This window comes from Octopus bimaculoides, chromosome 10 (assembly GCF_046866305.1).
Source record: "Octopus bimaculoides isolate indiv1 chromosome 10, ASM4686630v1, whole genome shotgun sequence".
NCBI lineage: Eukaryota > Metazoa > Mollusca > Cephalopoda > Octopoda > Octopodidae > Octopus > Octopus bimaculoides.
Genome location: NC_142937.1, coordinates 13623501 through 13642988, shown reverse-complemented (window position 1 = coordinate 13642988; position 19488 = coordinate 13623501). Strand labels below are relative to the sequence as shown.

The window sequence follows — 19488 nt, the reverse complement described above, 5'->3', positions numbered from 1 at the left end:
ATATAAATATATAACGGCGACTCGAGTTTCAGGGCTATTTCCCTTCGTCATGGCCGGTATGACAGACTTTAACAGACTGTAATAAGTTGGCTGGTTTTCTGTCTTTTATACCAATTCCTTTGGACAGCAGCAGTAGGTGTTTGGCTTTTTTTTAGAATTGATGTCAAATCTATTTTTAGAAATGATGATATTTTAATTTATTGTTTTGTGTGGGTTGTAGGGATAATATTTTTAAACCCCAGTAGGTGTTTGGCTGTTCTTAGAAATGATGCCAAATCTATTTATAGAAATGATATCTGAGAGATTTTTTGTGTTTTGGTTACAGGGATAAGATTTTTAAACCCCAAGTAAGATGGATTTAATCATTGTTTGTTAAGAGTGGGTTTGAATTTCTTAATAAAGTCCTTTTCTTTGCATTTTCTTTCAATTTCATTCCGGTTGTAAAGTTTATGGAATGGAAATATAATAAAAGTTTGATGACCACATGTTGCCAGATGGTTACTCAGTGGTATTTGGCGGACTTCTGGGTTTTTAATCTGTTGTCGATGTACCCGTGAGCGTTCCGATATTGCATTACCTGTCTGGCCAACGTACAGTTCTTCACAATTAGGGCATTTGATGCAGTAGATTAGATTTCTACTTTTGCAGTTCATGTTCGCATTGATGAATATTTTCCCTGTTTTTGTGTTCATATATGGGCCGGTATGGATTGATCGGCATGTGCCGCATCGGCTATCATTGCATTTGGATACAGTGAGTGTTTGATTTTTGTTGCTGAGGTCAAACCTTGCCTTTGTTAATAGCTTTTTCAAGTTTTTAGGTTGTCTCTTACTTAGAGTTATATTTTGATCTGTAATGATATTTCTCAATTCCTTACTTTGTGCAAGGATCGGTAAGTTCGCTTTGGCGATATTAAAGATGTTCTGGTGGCATGGATTTTGTGTCACTATAAATGGAATGATCTTTTCCTGTTTGTCTTTTCTTTGCGGTGTCCTCAGTTGTTGTATGGGTATTTTCGAAGCCCGCTGAATACCATTTGCTATGAGTCGTGATGGGTATTTTTGCTTCACCAGAAATTCTTTCAGTTCCATCAGGCGTTGATTTCTGGTCTCTATATCCTCTACAATAGTACATATTCTCCTGGCTAGGCAGTATGGTATGTTGCGTTTTGTATGGGGTGGATGGCACGATTTAAAGTTCAAGTATTGGAGTGTGTCTGTGTGTTTGTAATATATATCTGTGGTAATGACGGTGTTCTTTTTAATTACCATTATATCTAGAAATGGTAATTTGCTACTGTTCATCTCCTTTGTAAATTGGATGGATGGGTGTAGATTGTTCAGGAGGGTGTTAAATTCTTCCACAATGCTTTGAGGTTTGGTCCAGATTATGAAGCAATCGTCCAGGTATCTCTTCCATGCTTTTTCTATAAGCTTCCTAAATTCGGTGTTATATTTCTCCTCTATCTCCTGGTAGAGTTTTTGTTCCAAGTAACCCATCACCGAATTCGCATAAACGGGGGCAAACCTCGTCCCCATAGCCGTGCCTTTAATTTGGATATAGTTCTTACCATTGAAGAAGAACTTATTATTTTCCAGGATAAGTCTCACTGATTCTAGTATAAATGTCACCGTGTACCTGTTGGGAATTGCTTCTCTGTGTTTGTTTACCCAGTATTCAACCGCCTTTATTCCTAAATCATGTGGGATATTTGTGTATAGGCTTACTACATCGAAGCTCAGTAGGATTGAATTTGTTTCAGTGGTTTTGGGAAGATGGGATAAAAAGTCGATGTCATCCCGAATGAAACTGGGTATGTATGTACAAAGTGGCTTCAAAAGAATGTCGATGAAATTGCTTAGACGGTGAGTAGGGCATACTGGGCCAGCTATAATTGGTCTAAGTTTTAAATCTTTTGGATGTAGCACTTTTATGTATTCACTTCCTTGTTCCTTTACTCCCTGTTGAATATCTTCTGACTTATGTATTTTGGGTAAGCCGTAAAAGTTACTGGGTTTTGGTTCGAAGTTGGTGATGTAGTCTCTTTCATTGTCAGTGAGTGAGTTGTAGTGTTTAGAAACTAGGTGGTTGATCTTCTTCATGATGTGGTGGTCTATGTTCGAGGGTATTTCACAATAGAAGGTTGTGTCATTTAGTTGTTCCTCAACTAAATCCTTGTAGTATTCCACATCCATGATGACGATTGCACCCCCTTTATCTGCTTGTTTAATTATTATTGTTTCATCGTTTTGTATGCGTTTAAGTGCAGATATCTCTGATTTGTTAATGTTCGGCCTAATTTTGGTATTTTGTTTTAGGGGGAAGTTTGATAGGGTGTCAATATATTGGTCCAGGTAGATATTTCTGCCTTTTGGTGGAGTGAAATTTGATTTATTCCTCACTAAAGAATCTTCGGTTTCATTATTATTTTTATTATTAATATTGGTGGTGAAGAATTCGACAAGTCGTAATTTGCGACAGAATTTCTGGATATCTTCCTTTAGTTCATGGTGGTTGACTGTTGGTGTAGGTGTAAATATCAGGCCTTTTAACAGAAGTTGGGTTTCATCATTGTCAAGATCTCTTCTGGAAAGATTAATTATCTTAGGGTCTATGTGTCCAATTGTTTTGGGTATGTTACTTCTTGGAGTGTTTCTTTCTCCGGTGTTTGTTGTCCTGACATTAAAAAATGAATTTTTTTCTGTTTATGGTTAGTATTTTTGTTGGTGTTGACTTGAAGTTTGTGTTTTCGTTGAGTTATTTTACCTGGTGTTGTTATGTTTGCCTTCCTATTTTCAGAATTAAATATCTTCTTTTTCAATTTGTAAGTATTGGTTTTAGTGATCTGAGAGGATGGTCTGGTATTGTTTCTGGTTCTAGGCCGGTTTTTTTCCCCGTTTTTTGTAGGTAATCTTTGTTGAGGTTTTGAAAATGATCTGGTGTTCCTACGTCTAAAGGTCTGATCAGAGAAATATTTATTTTGTTCATGTTTTTTGTTTATAATGTGTAGATTAGGGTGTTTGCGTATATATATATATATATATATATATATATATATATATATATATATATATGTATGTATATGTATATGTATATATAGAAGTATGTATGTATGTATATATGTATATGTTTGTGTGTGTGTGTGCTCGCTGAAGGCTGAAAAGTACTCCTTTTCTCTTTCCTTCTCTATGCTACTTGGTCAGTTTCTCATCATCTATGTACCTATCTTATGCAATTCACTTTCTATTTCTCTCTGATCCTCTTATTTCAGTACAACCATTGCTTTCTATTTCAGTGTGACATAATACAAGATCCAGCTAATAGATAGACACGTGAACTAGCGTTTTAAATATTAACATACATATTTATATGATATCTCTCAGGGAATGGCTACCCGACTGTGTCTGTTTCTCTTTTTCTCCTCTACCGAGTTAGCTGTCTTTTAGTCATTGTGTATTCTTTCCCCTTTCCTTTTATCAGAAGTTTATTGTTCCCTCTTATTTCTTTTCTGTCTTCCCTAAGTCTCCTCGCATTTCATTCTTATTTTACTGTTTCCTTATGCTCCATTATTGCTTTTCTTCTAAGACTCATCACCAAGCAAAGCATTTTCTCAATCGTCCCCGCATTGGTTCTCTCTTATCACTGTCGCCGAAAAGCCGCACCTTAATTTAGCGAAGCTGCAAGAAGTAATTATTTTGTAAGGTTTCGAGGTCTCGTACCTACACTTTCGTAAATCTTTCTATACATTTGTCGTCCTTTTCACTATTTTCTGATCATATGTCTTATAAAACCTACAGGAATTTTGAAGTGAGCGATTCATTTGATATGATATGGCCAACTGCGAAGAATTTCATCAACAGCTGACGATATGTGGCTGTAAACTATCTTTATGCCGTTTCCTGATCCTGTACGCGTTCACCTGCACTCTGCTTCATTTTTCGTATGCACAAACATTCTTCCATACAAAACACGTTCATATTTATATATTTATATACATATTCTCTTGCTAGGTTCAGTCATTTGACTGCCGCCATGCTGGAGCACCGCCTTATACATACATATATACATGCATCCATGTACACACACACATATATATATATATATATATATATATATATATATGTAGTTGCTTTGGTGGCCCAGTAGGCATGCGTGTTGAGAAGTAGTAATACAACACGAAGGTGGTGGTTTGGATATACATGTCTTTTACTTGTTTCAGTCATTTGACTGCGGCCATGCAGGAGCACCGCCTTTGGTCGAGCAAATCGACCCCGGAACTTATTCTTTGTAAGCCTAGTACTTATTCTATCGGTCTCGTTTGCCGAACCGCTACGTTACGGCGACATAAACAAAACAAGCATCGATTCTGAAGCAATGCTAGGGGGACAAACACACACACACACACACACACACACACACACACACACACACACACACACACACACACACACACACACACACGAATATATATATACATATATACGACGGGCTTTTTTCAGTTTTCGTCTACCAAATCTACTCACAAGGTTTTGGTCAGCCCGAGGCTATAGTAGAAGACACTTGCCCAAGATGCCACGCAGTGGGATTGAACCCAGAACCACGTGGTTGGTGGGCAAGCTACATACCACTCAGCCACTTCTGCGTGTGTGTGTGTGTGTGTGTGTGTGTGTGTGTGTGTGTTTGTATATATCTATACATACTTATATATATACATATATTTCTCTTTATCTCTCTCACTCGCACTCTATATATATATATATATATATGTGTGTGTGTGTGTGTGCATGCATGCATGCATGTATGTATGTATGTATGCATGCATGCATGCATGTATGTATGTATGTACGTATTTCCGGAATGATATCAGATGTAAGAGTAACGAGGAAGGCAATAATAATAATAGCAAAATCCTGATTATAAATAACGAAAAAAATGCAGCACTGTTATTAATAACCGTGCTTAACCGCCATTGACACATAATTTCATAGTACGTGCACACACACGCACACACACACCCGAACGCACGCACACAGATACATGCACTGGCAGTCACCTATATACAACCAAGCACACATACACACAGCACTAAAAAAATCTCTGATGGTGTAAAAGATAAAAAGCGATAAATATATGTTAAGAATAAGCACAACACAAAACTGTGATAGACACTAATCTTAAATTAACAGCAAAGCTGAAATAAAAAGTAGTAGCAAGTATGAAAAAAATATTAACACAAATATCTATATTATAAAGCAGTATCATTGACGACAACTAAAATAAACACTTCTAACATTCAAAGATGTAACAATAATATTGACATAAATAGCAACAGCATAAAATGACTCCTCACAGTGAATCGTTATATTACATAGTTGTGCAAATGTAATGTAATTGTGTGGTCATGAAATTTGTTGAATAAATAATACCTGGTCGCGGTTTCAATTCTAAATGTATAAAAGCAGGAAAGAATCTGCATAAAAAATGACGTTTCGAGCATGACTCTTCGTTGGAAAGAAAAAAAAATGTGGAGAGAGTAGATAAAGGTGGAAGGAGCAGATAGTCCAGATAAGAACGTGTGTATTGTGGCACGGTGAAAACAACGATACATACATACATACATACATACATACATATATATATATATATATATATATATATATATATATATATATATATATATATATATATATATATATATATATATATATATATATATAAATATATATATATATATATATATATATATATATATATATATATAATATATATATATATATATATGTATATTTGCATCTTTTTGTATATGTGCGCAATGATGTATGGGTCTATATATGTATTCTGACATAAATGTATATTTGCATTTATATATCCATTTATATTCCACAGGCATACTGGCATAAATGTCATTACATTTGCAGAGCTGTAAATTTCAACTTATGTGAGCGTACACAAACATAAGTTTACATGTGTATGCATGTCTATATTCTATTACATTCTAAACCACCTGAATATTACATCGACACACACACACATATACATACATATATATATTGACAATATCTTTCGTGGTTTATAACTGTAATCTCCTAATTGGTCGTGTTCTTGCTGGTTTTATGAAACTCAGTTTCTCAACATACGTACTGAGGCAAAACCAATAATTATAGTTACAAATCTAAAGCTTTAGTTTGGCCGGAGCAACAGCAGATTTCTTATCTGTTCAGAATAGAAGGTTTCTTTTTCACTAATCTTTAATATCATATTAACATCTGCTGGTCAACCGATTTCGATTACTGTGCATAATTTCTTTTCTCTGAGCAGGTCGTTATATTTGATCCCTTTCGTTCGTACTTTATTGAAGCTTTCACAGAAACATTTCACATGTGTTCTTTCATACCATGAGTCATTATGCCCTCCATACGCTTTAGTTTTATACATTTCTCGTCACTAGCTTATCATTTCTTCAGATTTGCATGTATATCTTAGCCACGAACATCATACTTCATAGATAAACAATGCAATAACGAAGTATCATTTTAGGGCAATTTCTTATAATGTACGAACATTTTTTAGCTTTAACTCGATATCGCTTAGTGCATTTAGGTTGTGACTCTGCATACCTATTTCTGTGACTCCCTGTTATTGTATTGTTGAAGCATATCCTTCAGAGAGACAGAATCTCGGTTGTTCATTGGAGAGAAAAATGACCTGGCAAAAATGTTGATGCCAAGTTGAAGTTTTTCTGTAATATAACCATGCAGAACTTATTACTGATATGTACACAGCTTTCATTTCATGATTTATCATAGTAAGTTTGTTAAACTACCTTGGGTGTAATTCTATCAGGGGATTATTTTCCGAGAAGCATTGTCCTAGCGTTCTTGCTGTTATCTCCTCCGTTAGGAGACATACCACATGGCTGCGTGGAGGACCGGGCATGTTCTGTCTAATAATACGCCGACATACGTTGAGGCTACGATGGCATTTTCTTCACCGTGATCAGATATGGTCACCATTAGTAAAACGTCCATATCTACAGATCGTCTGTTTGGCGGAGATGTAGTCCTCTATGAAGCGTAGAAAGAAGTTGGGCGTCTAGCACCTAAAGTGTCGTCAGGTGTTCACACTCCACTATCATGATGTTCTATGGAGTGACAACGTCCTGGAGGAGACTCTGACACCGAGAGGGATTAGCTAGAAATATTTTTCTTACGAAATTATTATTTTTATCGACTCTAGACCGATAAATAATTTCCAGAAATCCCGGACCTGGTAATGCACCGAAGAGCACTGCCGATTGCGTGTAAGACAGATTCAGCTATCTGTTACACGGGATAATCTCTTTAAAGGACAATCTGGTTGCCTTTGAACATTATATAAATTTGCTTGATGAAAGGTAACCTGGGACTAAATATGAACAACACAAATATAAACCGACTCATTGCGAAAGACACTATGAGGTAATCCAAACTACTAGAAACAGTAGCTTAATCTCTTCTCCTTTCAAGTCATATTCAACCATCTTAATGAGCGAAGAAGATATTGGATAATGTTGTTCAAGCTATCCTATATATCTGATTGAAAGACAGGATTGAAAGACATAGCTGAAGCATCTCCGATTAGTGCTTTAACAACGACAATAATTGAAGTACATCGAAGAAAATTAAAAGCAAAAACAATATATATATATATATATATATATATATATATATATATATATATATATATATATATAAATACTAAAACTGAAACAACTTAATCTCTATAGTCTAAGGAAACTAACAATATATAACAACAAAACACAGCAGCTTTTTCGACTTGCTTTGAGTGACTCCAAAGTGTGCACTCTGCTGTTCTTGTGGCTTGCATACACAACATCGCCACGTGTAGTTAATGATGTTATATATTACGTTAGTTCCGTACAAAAGATTTACCAAATGAAGGTGTTAATAATTCACAGTAATTCGTCTGCTTTATATCAATGTATATATATTTCACGCATCAGCACCAGAAGCGATATACTTATTTCTCTTTTTATGTATTTCATTGATAAACTCTTATATAGTTCTTATATACATTACTTATATCATTTTATTCCTGCTATTTATATCCAATTTCAATTCTCAGTTTGCGAACACATATTTTGAAAGCAATGAAAATAGCTCTGACATAGACAGGATGACAAGCGAAGCTTGTGTAAGTGATATTATATGTCACATTCGTTTCTTACAAAAGGAACATTTACCAAGATATTGGTGATAATAATACATGGCATGTCATATCCAATATTTCAAGATATCTTGCAGACATCATCATGTGAAGATATATATTTCCATTTCTCTGTTTTATTTTCTTTATAAACTGTTCTCTGTCGGTTTTTCTTTTTTTTTTTTCTTATAAATCGTTCTTCATTTCGTCTTTTTACTTTATTTGGTAAATTTGCTTCATAGGATTCCATTATCTTACTAAAATGGTACAGCTGGAAATATGTTGAAGGTTAATACAGCTTGAGATTTTTTTAAAAAATGTATAGAAAAATAATCCGTAGTAAATTTTCGAATAAATATAGCAAATATTTTATATAAAAACTTATTTATAACTTAAAAAGAAAAGAAAAAAAGGAAAAAAGGTAATGTAAAAGGAGAAAGGGCTCTATACCCCTTTCTTATTTTTTCTGACCAGGCTCCCGTGGTTTTATGGGTTTTTCCACGTGTAACCTTTCCTTTTTCGAAGCGCCTCCCCCTTTGGGAGTTCTACTTATTTATTTATCTATTTATTTATCTATTTATTTATTATATCTTTCTCCGTTTTCTTCCTCTGTTTAGACGAACTTTCCTACCTTTTCGGACAAGACCTTTTGTAACCTTCGTCCTGTCTTTGTCCTTATATGTTTTTAATTGATATTAGCCCTTGTGGCCAATAAAACGAACGAATTATTATTATCATGGCTTGCCAAAATGGTAAGCTGCCAGAATCGGTAGCACGTTGGAGAAAAATCTGAGCGGTATTTCTTCTGGCACATTTTAATTGCCCATCTCCCAACCATAAAACTACTTGCCTTGAGCCAACATTAGAAAGATTATCACAGAGTAAGCTGGCTAAAGAGTCTTAGCATTCGCTATTGACAGCATTTGTCCTTGTATTTTTTCATTTGTTTCAATCATTAGACTGCGGCTATGCTGGGGCACCGCCTTGAAGTACTTTTAGTTCTTGGCTTATAAACATCTTCCATGCTGAAATTATATACATATATATATATATATATATATATATATATATATATATATATATATATATATTAATCAAAGAACATACTAAGTATGTCCACCTGGTAGAAATAACAGTCAAAAACTCTTTTTTTTTAATCGCCAAAATACACTGTTAATAACTACAGAAATCAACCGTCCGAAGGCAAACAGACTACGAAAATCTCTCAACATACATTCAAGTATTTGGACTAACGTGGGCCGGTTTCTGGACAGGCATAATAGCCTCATCTCCCAGCACGTGTTAAATCGGGGGAATGAGCAGAAATTCTTAGTCCCCGTACTAATAACGATATTGATACGGGGGGGGGGGGGGCTTAAAATTTCTGTTTATTCCCCCGATTTGAGTGAAATTTGTGGTTGTAGTTGCCTTCTGACTGCTACTTTTTGCGTGCTGGTGCTATTTGTAGCAACGTTAATTATTATTTAATAATTTTTTCATCGTATGGCATTTCTTTACGCATGCTAAGCCACTTGATATTATAAACTTTAATATCTCATATACATATACATATTTATGCATTGGCATACCTATGTTCAATGCCACACCACATTAGAACATCTACCAACACAAACGTAGAATATACGAATTCACATGTATTTAGTCATTTGTATAATGTTGCAATGTGATTGTTATTTTCCATAATAAATCATGGAAATAGCCAAAGAAGGAGGTGAAGGGACGAATAACGTGACTAAATATATTTACCATTGGTATCGATTGATAAACTGAATAACATTAGTTAAATGAGCCGGTAATCTTCTACTGGTGGGTTCAAGATATATACGTTCGTATACAGACACACACATAATACGCATGAGCGCGCGCGCGCACACACTCACACGCACAAATATATATACTTATATGTATGAGCAGATATATGCACATAAATGTATATAATATATGTATATGCGTATATATTTACAAGTGCGTATAAGTATGCATGTATGTATATACATACAAATATACACAAACGTATACATATATGCTTGTATATTCAGATGCATGTGTGTGAGCGTACGTATGTGTGCATGTATAGGTGTGTGTAGGTGTGTGTCTACTTCCTGATGTACATTTATGCATTTGTGTCTCGTTTCTTCAAAATAATTTAACTTCGAAAATTATCGGAACCAAGCAGCTGTTTCCAGCAAATATACTCCAGCATTGTAATACAAAGACATGAGTATAAACGGTTAATTAGACTGATTCTTAAAATAGTGTTTTGCCGGGAGTAAGGGACTGTAGCCTTATCGTTAGCAGGCCCATAAAATTGATACATTTGAAGTAGCTAATAGTCTGCTTGAGCAGCTGCAAGTAGACGGACGTTAGAAAAATAGAAATCAGGGCAAACGGGCAAGTTTTAGTCTACATGGAAGTCTTTCAAAAAATTTGGTAAGTTCAATCACTGTGATGGCTACTTCGTTCGGTAAAGAATAAGGACGAAAGGAAGATTGAAAAAATGTGATATTACTGCTGTGGATGCAAACAAGCAAATGGTAAATGGATAGAGGTTGAGGGAATGGAATGGTGAGGCGGTTATATGAGAGAGGTGGAAAGGCCGGCACAAAGTTGGTGTGAGAGACTAGTCAGGTAAAGGAGGAAGGAGAAAGCTAGAAATGAAGAGTGGCATAAAGACCGCAGTGATATTTAAAATTGGGAAGGGTGAAAGAATGGTAAGTAAAGCGAGTGGAAGTCCCGAACCATATAATAAGGAAGACTATTTAGAAGTATTAAAGTGAAAGGCATTCATAAGATACTTAGTTTATACAAAGCTGATATTGAGAATGAAGAGTGATTATTGCAGAGGTGATAAGAACTGGTTATATCTTGAACGAAGGAGTTGGAGGTTAGGATTTTAATTAGAAGTAGAAAGAATTAGAAACTCAATGAAATTAAAGAACGCACTGAAAGTTCCAGTGATATACTCTTCCAAAGCCTTGTCGTAATTTTGACCAGTAGTTGTACTGATATAGATTCTCTGTTACAGATATATAAAGAAACTTGAAACCTTCCGCGTGTGCTGTCAGCGCAACATCTGCAGCATAAAATGGCAAGATAAGATATCAAATGTCAATAAATTAGAAAAATATGTATCTCCAGGATCGAAAGCATACTATTGAGAATTCAGTGCATAGGGACAGGGCAAGTTATCTCAAGGCAAGATGATCACATTCGGAAACCTCTTTTAAATGGCCTGCAAGTAGAGGGATTCCGCAGTGCAAGAATACCCGTTCTGAGGCATAAGGATAAGTTGGAATAATCCCTAAAATCCTTACACGCTTAATCTAACATCTTAGGACAGTTCTTGCCTATATCGATCTGAGCGGTGTAATACAAGTTATGATGTAACTAAACAATTTGGGATGATGAGACTGAACAACAAAATATTTGTATACACTTCAGGTCAACAGACACATTTGCCGAATCCCAGGTAAAATCAAAATCATCGTTGTCCCCATTGTGACCTGATAGAAAATCCATATCTGGACTCATCTTACGTTCACGCATAAATTGCAAAAGGATGTGGCCTCTTTTAATCTTAACTTTTCCTTTAAATAGTCATGCGTTGAAATCGATGGGATTGATGACCACCACCACCATATATAATATATATATATATATATATATATATATATATATATATATATATATATATATTTATATATATATACATACATACATACATACATACATATATATATATATATATTTATATTCAAGCATACATACATACAAACATACTTACATACATACATACATACATACATACATACACGCGTGTGTATATGGATATATGTCTGTATGCATGTGTGTATATATATAAATGTATTTATGTGTGTATGTATGCATGTATGCATGTTTATGTATATATGTGTGTGTGTATGTATTTATGTATGTCTGCATTCATGTATGTATGTGTGCATATGTTTATGTATGTACAATTTAAAAAATGTTTAAATCTGTTTAGCAAATATTTATTACGCGCTGGATGGAGTATATTTGTGTTAGTCCCACCAAAAGCGGAATAGTACACAAGACACACACACACATACACCCACACACACACACACGCACACGCACACACACAAACACACACACACACACATACTCGCAAGATGTATTGAATCCTTCTATATTATCTAGTTTTGGTCATTGAACTGTAGCACTACTGTTAAAACGTATTCCAGGAGATACTTTTCCACAATCGATATCAGTTTTAATTTTAACGACCTTGAAAGGGCGAAATACAGTAAAGCTAAGTTGAATTTGAACTCAAAAATTAAAGGGAGGTATCCGAAATCAACAGGTTATCTTCTACGGCGTTCCACCGTTTCACCGTTTCTGCCAAACACCCAACGTTTACAACATAGTTTTGAAAATACCTCAGAAAATATTTTAAGACCTAAATGTTGAAATGCTATAATGTTTCTGGAGAAACTAAATTTAATTGAATTGTCCCAATGGCATACCATAGAAGCTTCGTACATAGAATCGCGAGGTAATATCCCCCATGGATAAATAATCATCGAATTACAAAGAGAAAAAAATTGGAAAAATTCTCCAGGTGGTTATTATTAATGTAAGGAAATCATCTACCTGTAAGGAATAACAAATTTTGGTTAGTAGCTGAAAAAAGTTGGAAACGAACCATCAATATATTAGAGAAAAGTATTTCTTACACTTTCATCAACTTTCTAATAAGCTATGAATAATTGAAAATAAGAACTCATAAAAAATTACAGAAGGGGAAGCCTTTGAAAATAGCTGCTCCAAACTGTACTGAGGTCGCCATTTTACACCATAGATAAACAAATCAATATAGATTTTTGCTTGAATATGCATAGAATAAAATACGTATCGACGTACCTTCTGTTCAATTCCAGTTAAATGCGTTGTATGATCAATGCGAGTTTAGGGATTTTTGGAAATAGTCCTTAATCCCTGTGTCTCAAATCGTCCGAAACATGCAACTAATCTCTGAGAATGTCCTCAATCACGTCTACTATTAATCGGCTATAATATGCAAGCCTAAATCGTTCAACTGATCGCCTTGCCCTACAGATAGATCTCTGAATATCTGAAACAATTCAAATACAAAATACTTGATCTATATCATCTCACATAAATTTGAAAACAATAATGATATAATAACTTAGAGTAAATTCATTTCACACTTCGTTTTTTCCTTTTGCGTTCTTCCCACTTATGGCAGAACCAGCTAAAAGAAGTGTAATAGAGAATGAACCAGCGAAGAGCCACAATTATGCGGTTGCAACTGGTAGAGGAATTGAAGTAGAAGCTTTGGAGGTTCGAGAAGTTAAAATTGGGCCAAAAAAGCTGAAAGAATGCCACAACCTTAAATTGACGCCCCCGTTCGAGTTAACAAATGGAGTAAAGAAACGAACAGTGATATACAAAACACTGAAAGTATGAACAAGGAAAATTGAAGTGGCAACCATAGAGGATATCGATAAGTGTTTGAAAGAGGTCAAAAAGGTTACGACGTTTATAAGAAGGGGAAGAATATATGGCAGACTGGAGGTGCCATTCGCAGGCGAAGACGAAGCAATAAAGCACTCCACTGACGCCATAAAGATAGAAGAGTGGTCGCTCCTACCGACATACTATGGCAAGTGAGTTGTCAGAGTAAGAGTGGGAAGGGTTCCTCCAGAATTGAATGAAACATCGCTGGTCGCTGCAGACATGGATAATATGGAGGAGGATGCAAATATCCTGAGAATAACAAGAACGAAAAGAGTCAACTGCTGGGGTTATGGAATCAAGATGGTAGTTCAGACAACTGTGAGTGATATGAATAAGATTCCAGAAGAAATATTACCCGAAGATGTAAGATTGAGAGTGGTGGTGGAGGGCAAGCCTCCCATATGTGGCAAGAAAGACCACATAAAGGTGTGGTGCCCGCAGAGAGAGGAGAAAGTGCAGCAAATAGAACTATCTGAGGAGCAAGAGATAGTGAACGACGTGGTGAAAGAGGATGAAAAAGAGACAACAGGAATAGAGGAGGAATTTGAAGTGGTTAAAAAAAGAAAGAGGAAAGAAAGAGTTGGCTCTCCTCCGGAGAGACAGAAAAAGAAAATAGTAGATAAAGAGACTGAGGAAGAAGTCGCAAAAGAGGTTGAAGAAAAGATCGAGTAACAGGTAAAAAAGAAGATTGAGAAGGAGGTTATGGAGGAGGAAGAGAGAGAAGCAAGCATACTAGAAGATTTTTAAACCAAAGAAGTAGAACAGCAACGAGAAGAAACAGCGACACTAACCCTATTGGAAGAAGTGCCACCAGGGGTGGAACATGGTAAGCAAGCAGTAAGGCAGGGAAAACAGCTGGAATTTCGTGACATGACAAACATGTAAATATAGAAAAATTGATAACCAAACTGAAATCAGTTATAAGGTTTAAGTTACCCAAGGAGATGTATGGTGAAAATGTGAAAGCAATTTTAATCGACAAGAGAAAATATACCAAGCTGAAGTAAAAATGTAAAGCGGAACCACCAGGATTCGTGGTGGAGTTCGATGAACTACCGCCAGTAGTAAAATTAAGTAAAATAGAGCCATACATAAGGTATTTAAAAAAAGAGAGTAAATTGTTTTGTTTTTGTTTTTTAAAAAGGGGAAAAAGGAAGAAAAAAAGAGTAAAGAAAATGATGCTAATAGTAAAAAAAAAAATACCGAAAAGAAAAAGATTATAAATTGAAAGCAAGAACCTTCAAATAGTACTGCATGTGAGTGAGGCGCATGCATTCATCACCATCAATTTCATTGTACATTTTTCCATTTTCCTCCGCTTTATGTTTTTGCCTCCACTGTGGTGTTCTGTCTGTCCTTGTGCCGTCCCCCTCTATGTATGACCCTGAGTGCTCAAATAAAGAAAGCAGTTGACAGCGTTGATCATCCATATTGGTTACTGTGTTTGTTTAATATCGTAACTACGTTTCGAGTAGTATGGAGTGCGTTCTGTGTGAACGTATTAATCCTGCAAAAGTTTATTCTAGATAACCATATCCAAATATTTATTTAGATAATACGATTCTTACTCTCTTTGTGCATAACCCACGTCATAACACTTTCCCTACAGCAAATCCTTTCTTCGTTATTTATTTTCTTTAATCCTTATTCCTTTAATCCTTATTCCTTTAATCCTTATTCCGTACGAAGGCTGGAAAATGTTCTCGAATGCATTGTACATGGAAGAAATCTATGATAAATTTTGTCTTTATGAATTTCAAGGACGCTATTAGGAGAATGAACACTCCAAAATTTTAATAACCACGACAGGTTTTGAATCGTTAATTTAATAAATAATAAATATATTTTGTCAGTTACAGTACCTACTTAACTGTGTTAATTCTTTACAGAGAGGCGAACAAGGAGATAAATGATGCTGAAGTGAAGAAGGAATGAGAACTGCCAATTTAGAGATTAGCAAGATGATGGACTCCAGTGATAACCAGGTAAAAAAACAGACATTTTCTATATTTTACATTCTGTATTTACAATCTTTAAACAGATCAGAATTTTTTTTAATGCTTATTAAGAAATCATCATCGAACAATCCTTTCAATAACTAAGCATAATGTTCTATCGGAACGATAGAGTTTGTAATGCTTAAAAATGTACGAGATTCTACCATCGATTTTAGAGATCGTATTACGCATTGTATCAATTTCATTCGGTATACGGATAGATTTATACGTGCAATACAAATATTAAAACCAATCATTTCAAAGGCTTGTACAGAATGAATAGTTCGGGAACACATTATCGGGAGGAAATAAAACGTTTGTCTATCGCCGCGTTCCAATTTCTATTTGGCTTACAAAAAACACTGGTAACGATGCGGATTAATCGTATTTTACTCATAGCACTAATTGATATTTGATTGATCAAAAAGTTGGATATATAAGTCTGAATAGATAAAAAATTCAGATTTATTTTACTGTAAATGTATTCATCCAGCCATTATTTTCAGTGTCGCCTTAATGCTTTGCTTTCGTATGTTTAATAAAAATTCCTCTGATGACGGAATATCCCATACTATGGGATATCCCAGAAACAGCTGTAAGACTGAATTTGTTTTCCAATAATAGTAATGTATATGACTTGAGATGTTTGCTTTGCCTTAACATTTGTTGTCCTCTTTAACAATTATATATCCGCTATATCGGAAATCTGCAATGACTCCATAACTACTGTCTCGTTTATAACCTTGGAGCCCTAGTAATCCGTTACAACACTTAGCGGACCTAATTGTTTAGATCACCTGTGAACTAAACCCCCATACTTTGTATATATATATATATATATATATATATATATATATATATAAAGTACAAGGAACTTTTACTAAAGAGTAAATGTGTTTGCAGATCAAAATATATGATCAACGCACGTTTGAATTCATAGTGTATTATCTTTATATTTCAATGTTTACTTAGAACTTTTGATACTTTATCTAAACAAAAAAAAAAAAACATTTTGTAACCATTATTTTATATGTCGTTATAAATGTGTGACCTGTCTGTCTCTCTATCATTCTCTCTCTCGTCTTATCTCTCTTTCTATATAGATAGATAACTAGATATCTTTTTATTATAGCCACACAGGGCTAAATACAGAAAATGGACAAATTACAAAGTAGAGCTTTTGGGGGGGGGGATAATTTGGATCAAAAGGGATCGCGGGAAGAAAAGAAAAAAAAAACAAAAAAAAACGTGGGAGGGGGCGATCAATAGGGATCGTGTATCACAGTCGATGTAAAAAACGGGGAACAGATTAGGTTTATCCGTGGAGAGAAAAGCCTACGGAAAAGACCACGGTCACCTCAGGCTTTTTTTTTTAAAGGTACATGAAAGTAAGTACCTTCTCTCTTTTTGTCTCTTTTTGTTACAAGTCTATGCTTAAAATGGTGTCGTCTTTCATTCTTACCATTCTTGCCACATTTACCCATTTTTTATTGAAACTTTCATTCGACAACACTTTCCTCTCTATCCTCATCCTGCTTTTCAAGTGGTACTTGAAACAGTTGACGAGGGACTGACCAGAGAGGAAAGTGTTTTTTTGTAGACCTTTCAAACGCGTCCACCACACGCATTCTTTTGCCATAGCTATCAGTGTTACAAAAACCGTTTTTCCTTCCCGTTTAAAGGAAGGTGGCGGAACAATATTCACGATAGACTCGGCTGATAAGTGGGCTCGTCCCACACGCGACAACAGCCGTTCGACGAAGGTCCACAGCTCTGAAATATCTGGACACTGCACGAGTGCGTGCAGAACGGTTTCGTCGCTCTGACCGCATCTCGGGCAGGTCGGTCCGGTGGTTTTCGAACCGTGTCTGTAGATCTTCTCTCGAACTGGTAGTGCGTCTCGATAGCATTGCCAAGCCAGGGATCTCTGGAAATTATCCATAGGCCCCGGCCCGAACGTCGTCTTGAAAAGGCGAGTTAAGAATTTCTCGTCGACACCCAGGTTTGCCCCGAGAGTGTCGTCAGACCTCCCCTCCACTAGTCCTCTATAGAACGCATTGGTCGTTTGGAAGTTGCACAAGTTTGATCCCGGACGGCAGAGCTGTTGTAGAGCTTGGCGACACTCGCGGTGCCATTCGCCCAGTTTCGGTCTCTTCCTGATCCATTTTGCAGTTCGGTGAGTGAGACGAGCTGCGGGAAGGCGTGCCTCACAAACGGCGCCCACACCTGTTCACCGTCGTCAATGAAGTTCCAGAGATGCAGTCTCAGCGCATGTCTGCGAATCATTAACCACGGCATCCCCACTCCTCCACGTAACGGTTGTTGACAGCAAATGGATCGCCTCACCATCGGAACGCCACCCTTCCACAGAAAGCGGAAAAATATGCGTTCTAGTTTCGTGATGGTGGCATCGGGACAAGGCACGACGGTCAGGCGGTAATCGATGACTGATGCGATATACACATTAGCCACCTCCGCCCGGCCTTTTAGAGATAACTTTCTCTCAGCCCATGTTTGGCTGAGTTTGATCACTCTACTGGTGATCTCGTCCCAGTTCTTATCCATTTGGAGGTCCGGACTGAACCAGACCCCGAGCAGTTTAACCGGTCCGTCCGTCCAGCGTCCCACTACGGAGTCACTGTTGGACGGTATGGGCTTGCTTCTCCAGGTGCCGAGTAACAAACCCACTGACTTTTCCGGGTTAATTTTTGCTCCTGTCACCGTTTCGTATTGTTTAAGTGTCTAGCCTAGCATCTCGACGTGCTTTTCGCTCGACACTATGACGGTGACATCGTCCGCATATGCAGACACGCTCGTCCCGCAACCCAGCTCTCGTGGGATACCCCTCAGTGTCGCCAGCTTCCGCAGTAGTGGTTCGATCGTCAATACATACAGAAGCGCCGACAAGGGACATCCTTGACGGACCGAACGCGTGATGTCGAACGGTTTTGATAGGTGACCGTTTACCCGTATTACCGATCGGATGCCGCTATACAAGGCAGCGATCCAACCGCGGAAGACAGGACCAAAGCCAGCTGCCCTGAGGACGGCCGCTAGGTATCGATGGTCGACCCTATCGAAGGCTTTAGATTGATCTAAATTGATCAGCGCCCCACCCATGCCAGGATCCTTAACTACCCTGTCCATGATGTAGCGCATGAGGTGGAGGTTGTCATGGATACTTCTGCCCGGCACGGCGCATGTTTGCGCCCTGTCGACCAGTTTATCGATGACAAGCGCCAACCTCTCGGCTATTACTTTGGCCAAAATTTTCAAGTCTGCGTTGAGCAGAGTGATGGGCCTGAAATTATCTATAAAATTCCCCTTGTTTGGGTCTTTCTTCAGCAATGTCACTGCACCTCGGCTCACGAAACCGGGAATTCTCCCGTTTTGTTGCCAGTTGCAGTAGACTGATGCCAAGAGGTCGCCAAACAAGTCTGGCATTTGACAATACAGCTCGTAGGGTAGACCATCCAATCCAGGTGACTTATCCCTCGCGCAGCCCGCCATAGCATCCCTTACTTCAGCAGCTGTGATGGGACCCTCACAACACTCTGCCTCTCCCGCCGAGAGCCGCGGCAGGCCGGTCAGGTAGGCAGTGAAGTCCATCCTGCGTTCCGACTCACCGCTCGCACCGAACAGTCGAGCAAAGTGCTGTTGAAAGGCCCCACACATCCTTTCGGGTTCGAGCAGACTACATCCCTGTTCATCGATTAGAGACCGAATGGTGGCTCTGTTACCG

General features: G+C 37.1%; 1 protein-coding gene across 1 annotated transcript in view; it reads left to right on the top strand.

The window, feature by feature from the left end:
- The window catches only part of LOC106869226 (adrenocorticotropic hormone receptor), a 274346-nt gene that overhangs the window by 132937 nt on the left and 121921 nt on the right, over positions 1-19488 (top strand). Inside the window, exon 2 of the mRNA XM_089358382.1 lies at positions 15639-15734. Within this exon, the coding sequence (XP_089214508.1) occupies positions 15681-15734 (54 nt within the window). The 5' untranslated portion in view covers positions 15639-15680. The remainder of the gene's footprint in view (positions 1-15638; positions 15735-19488) is intronic.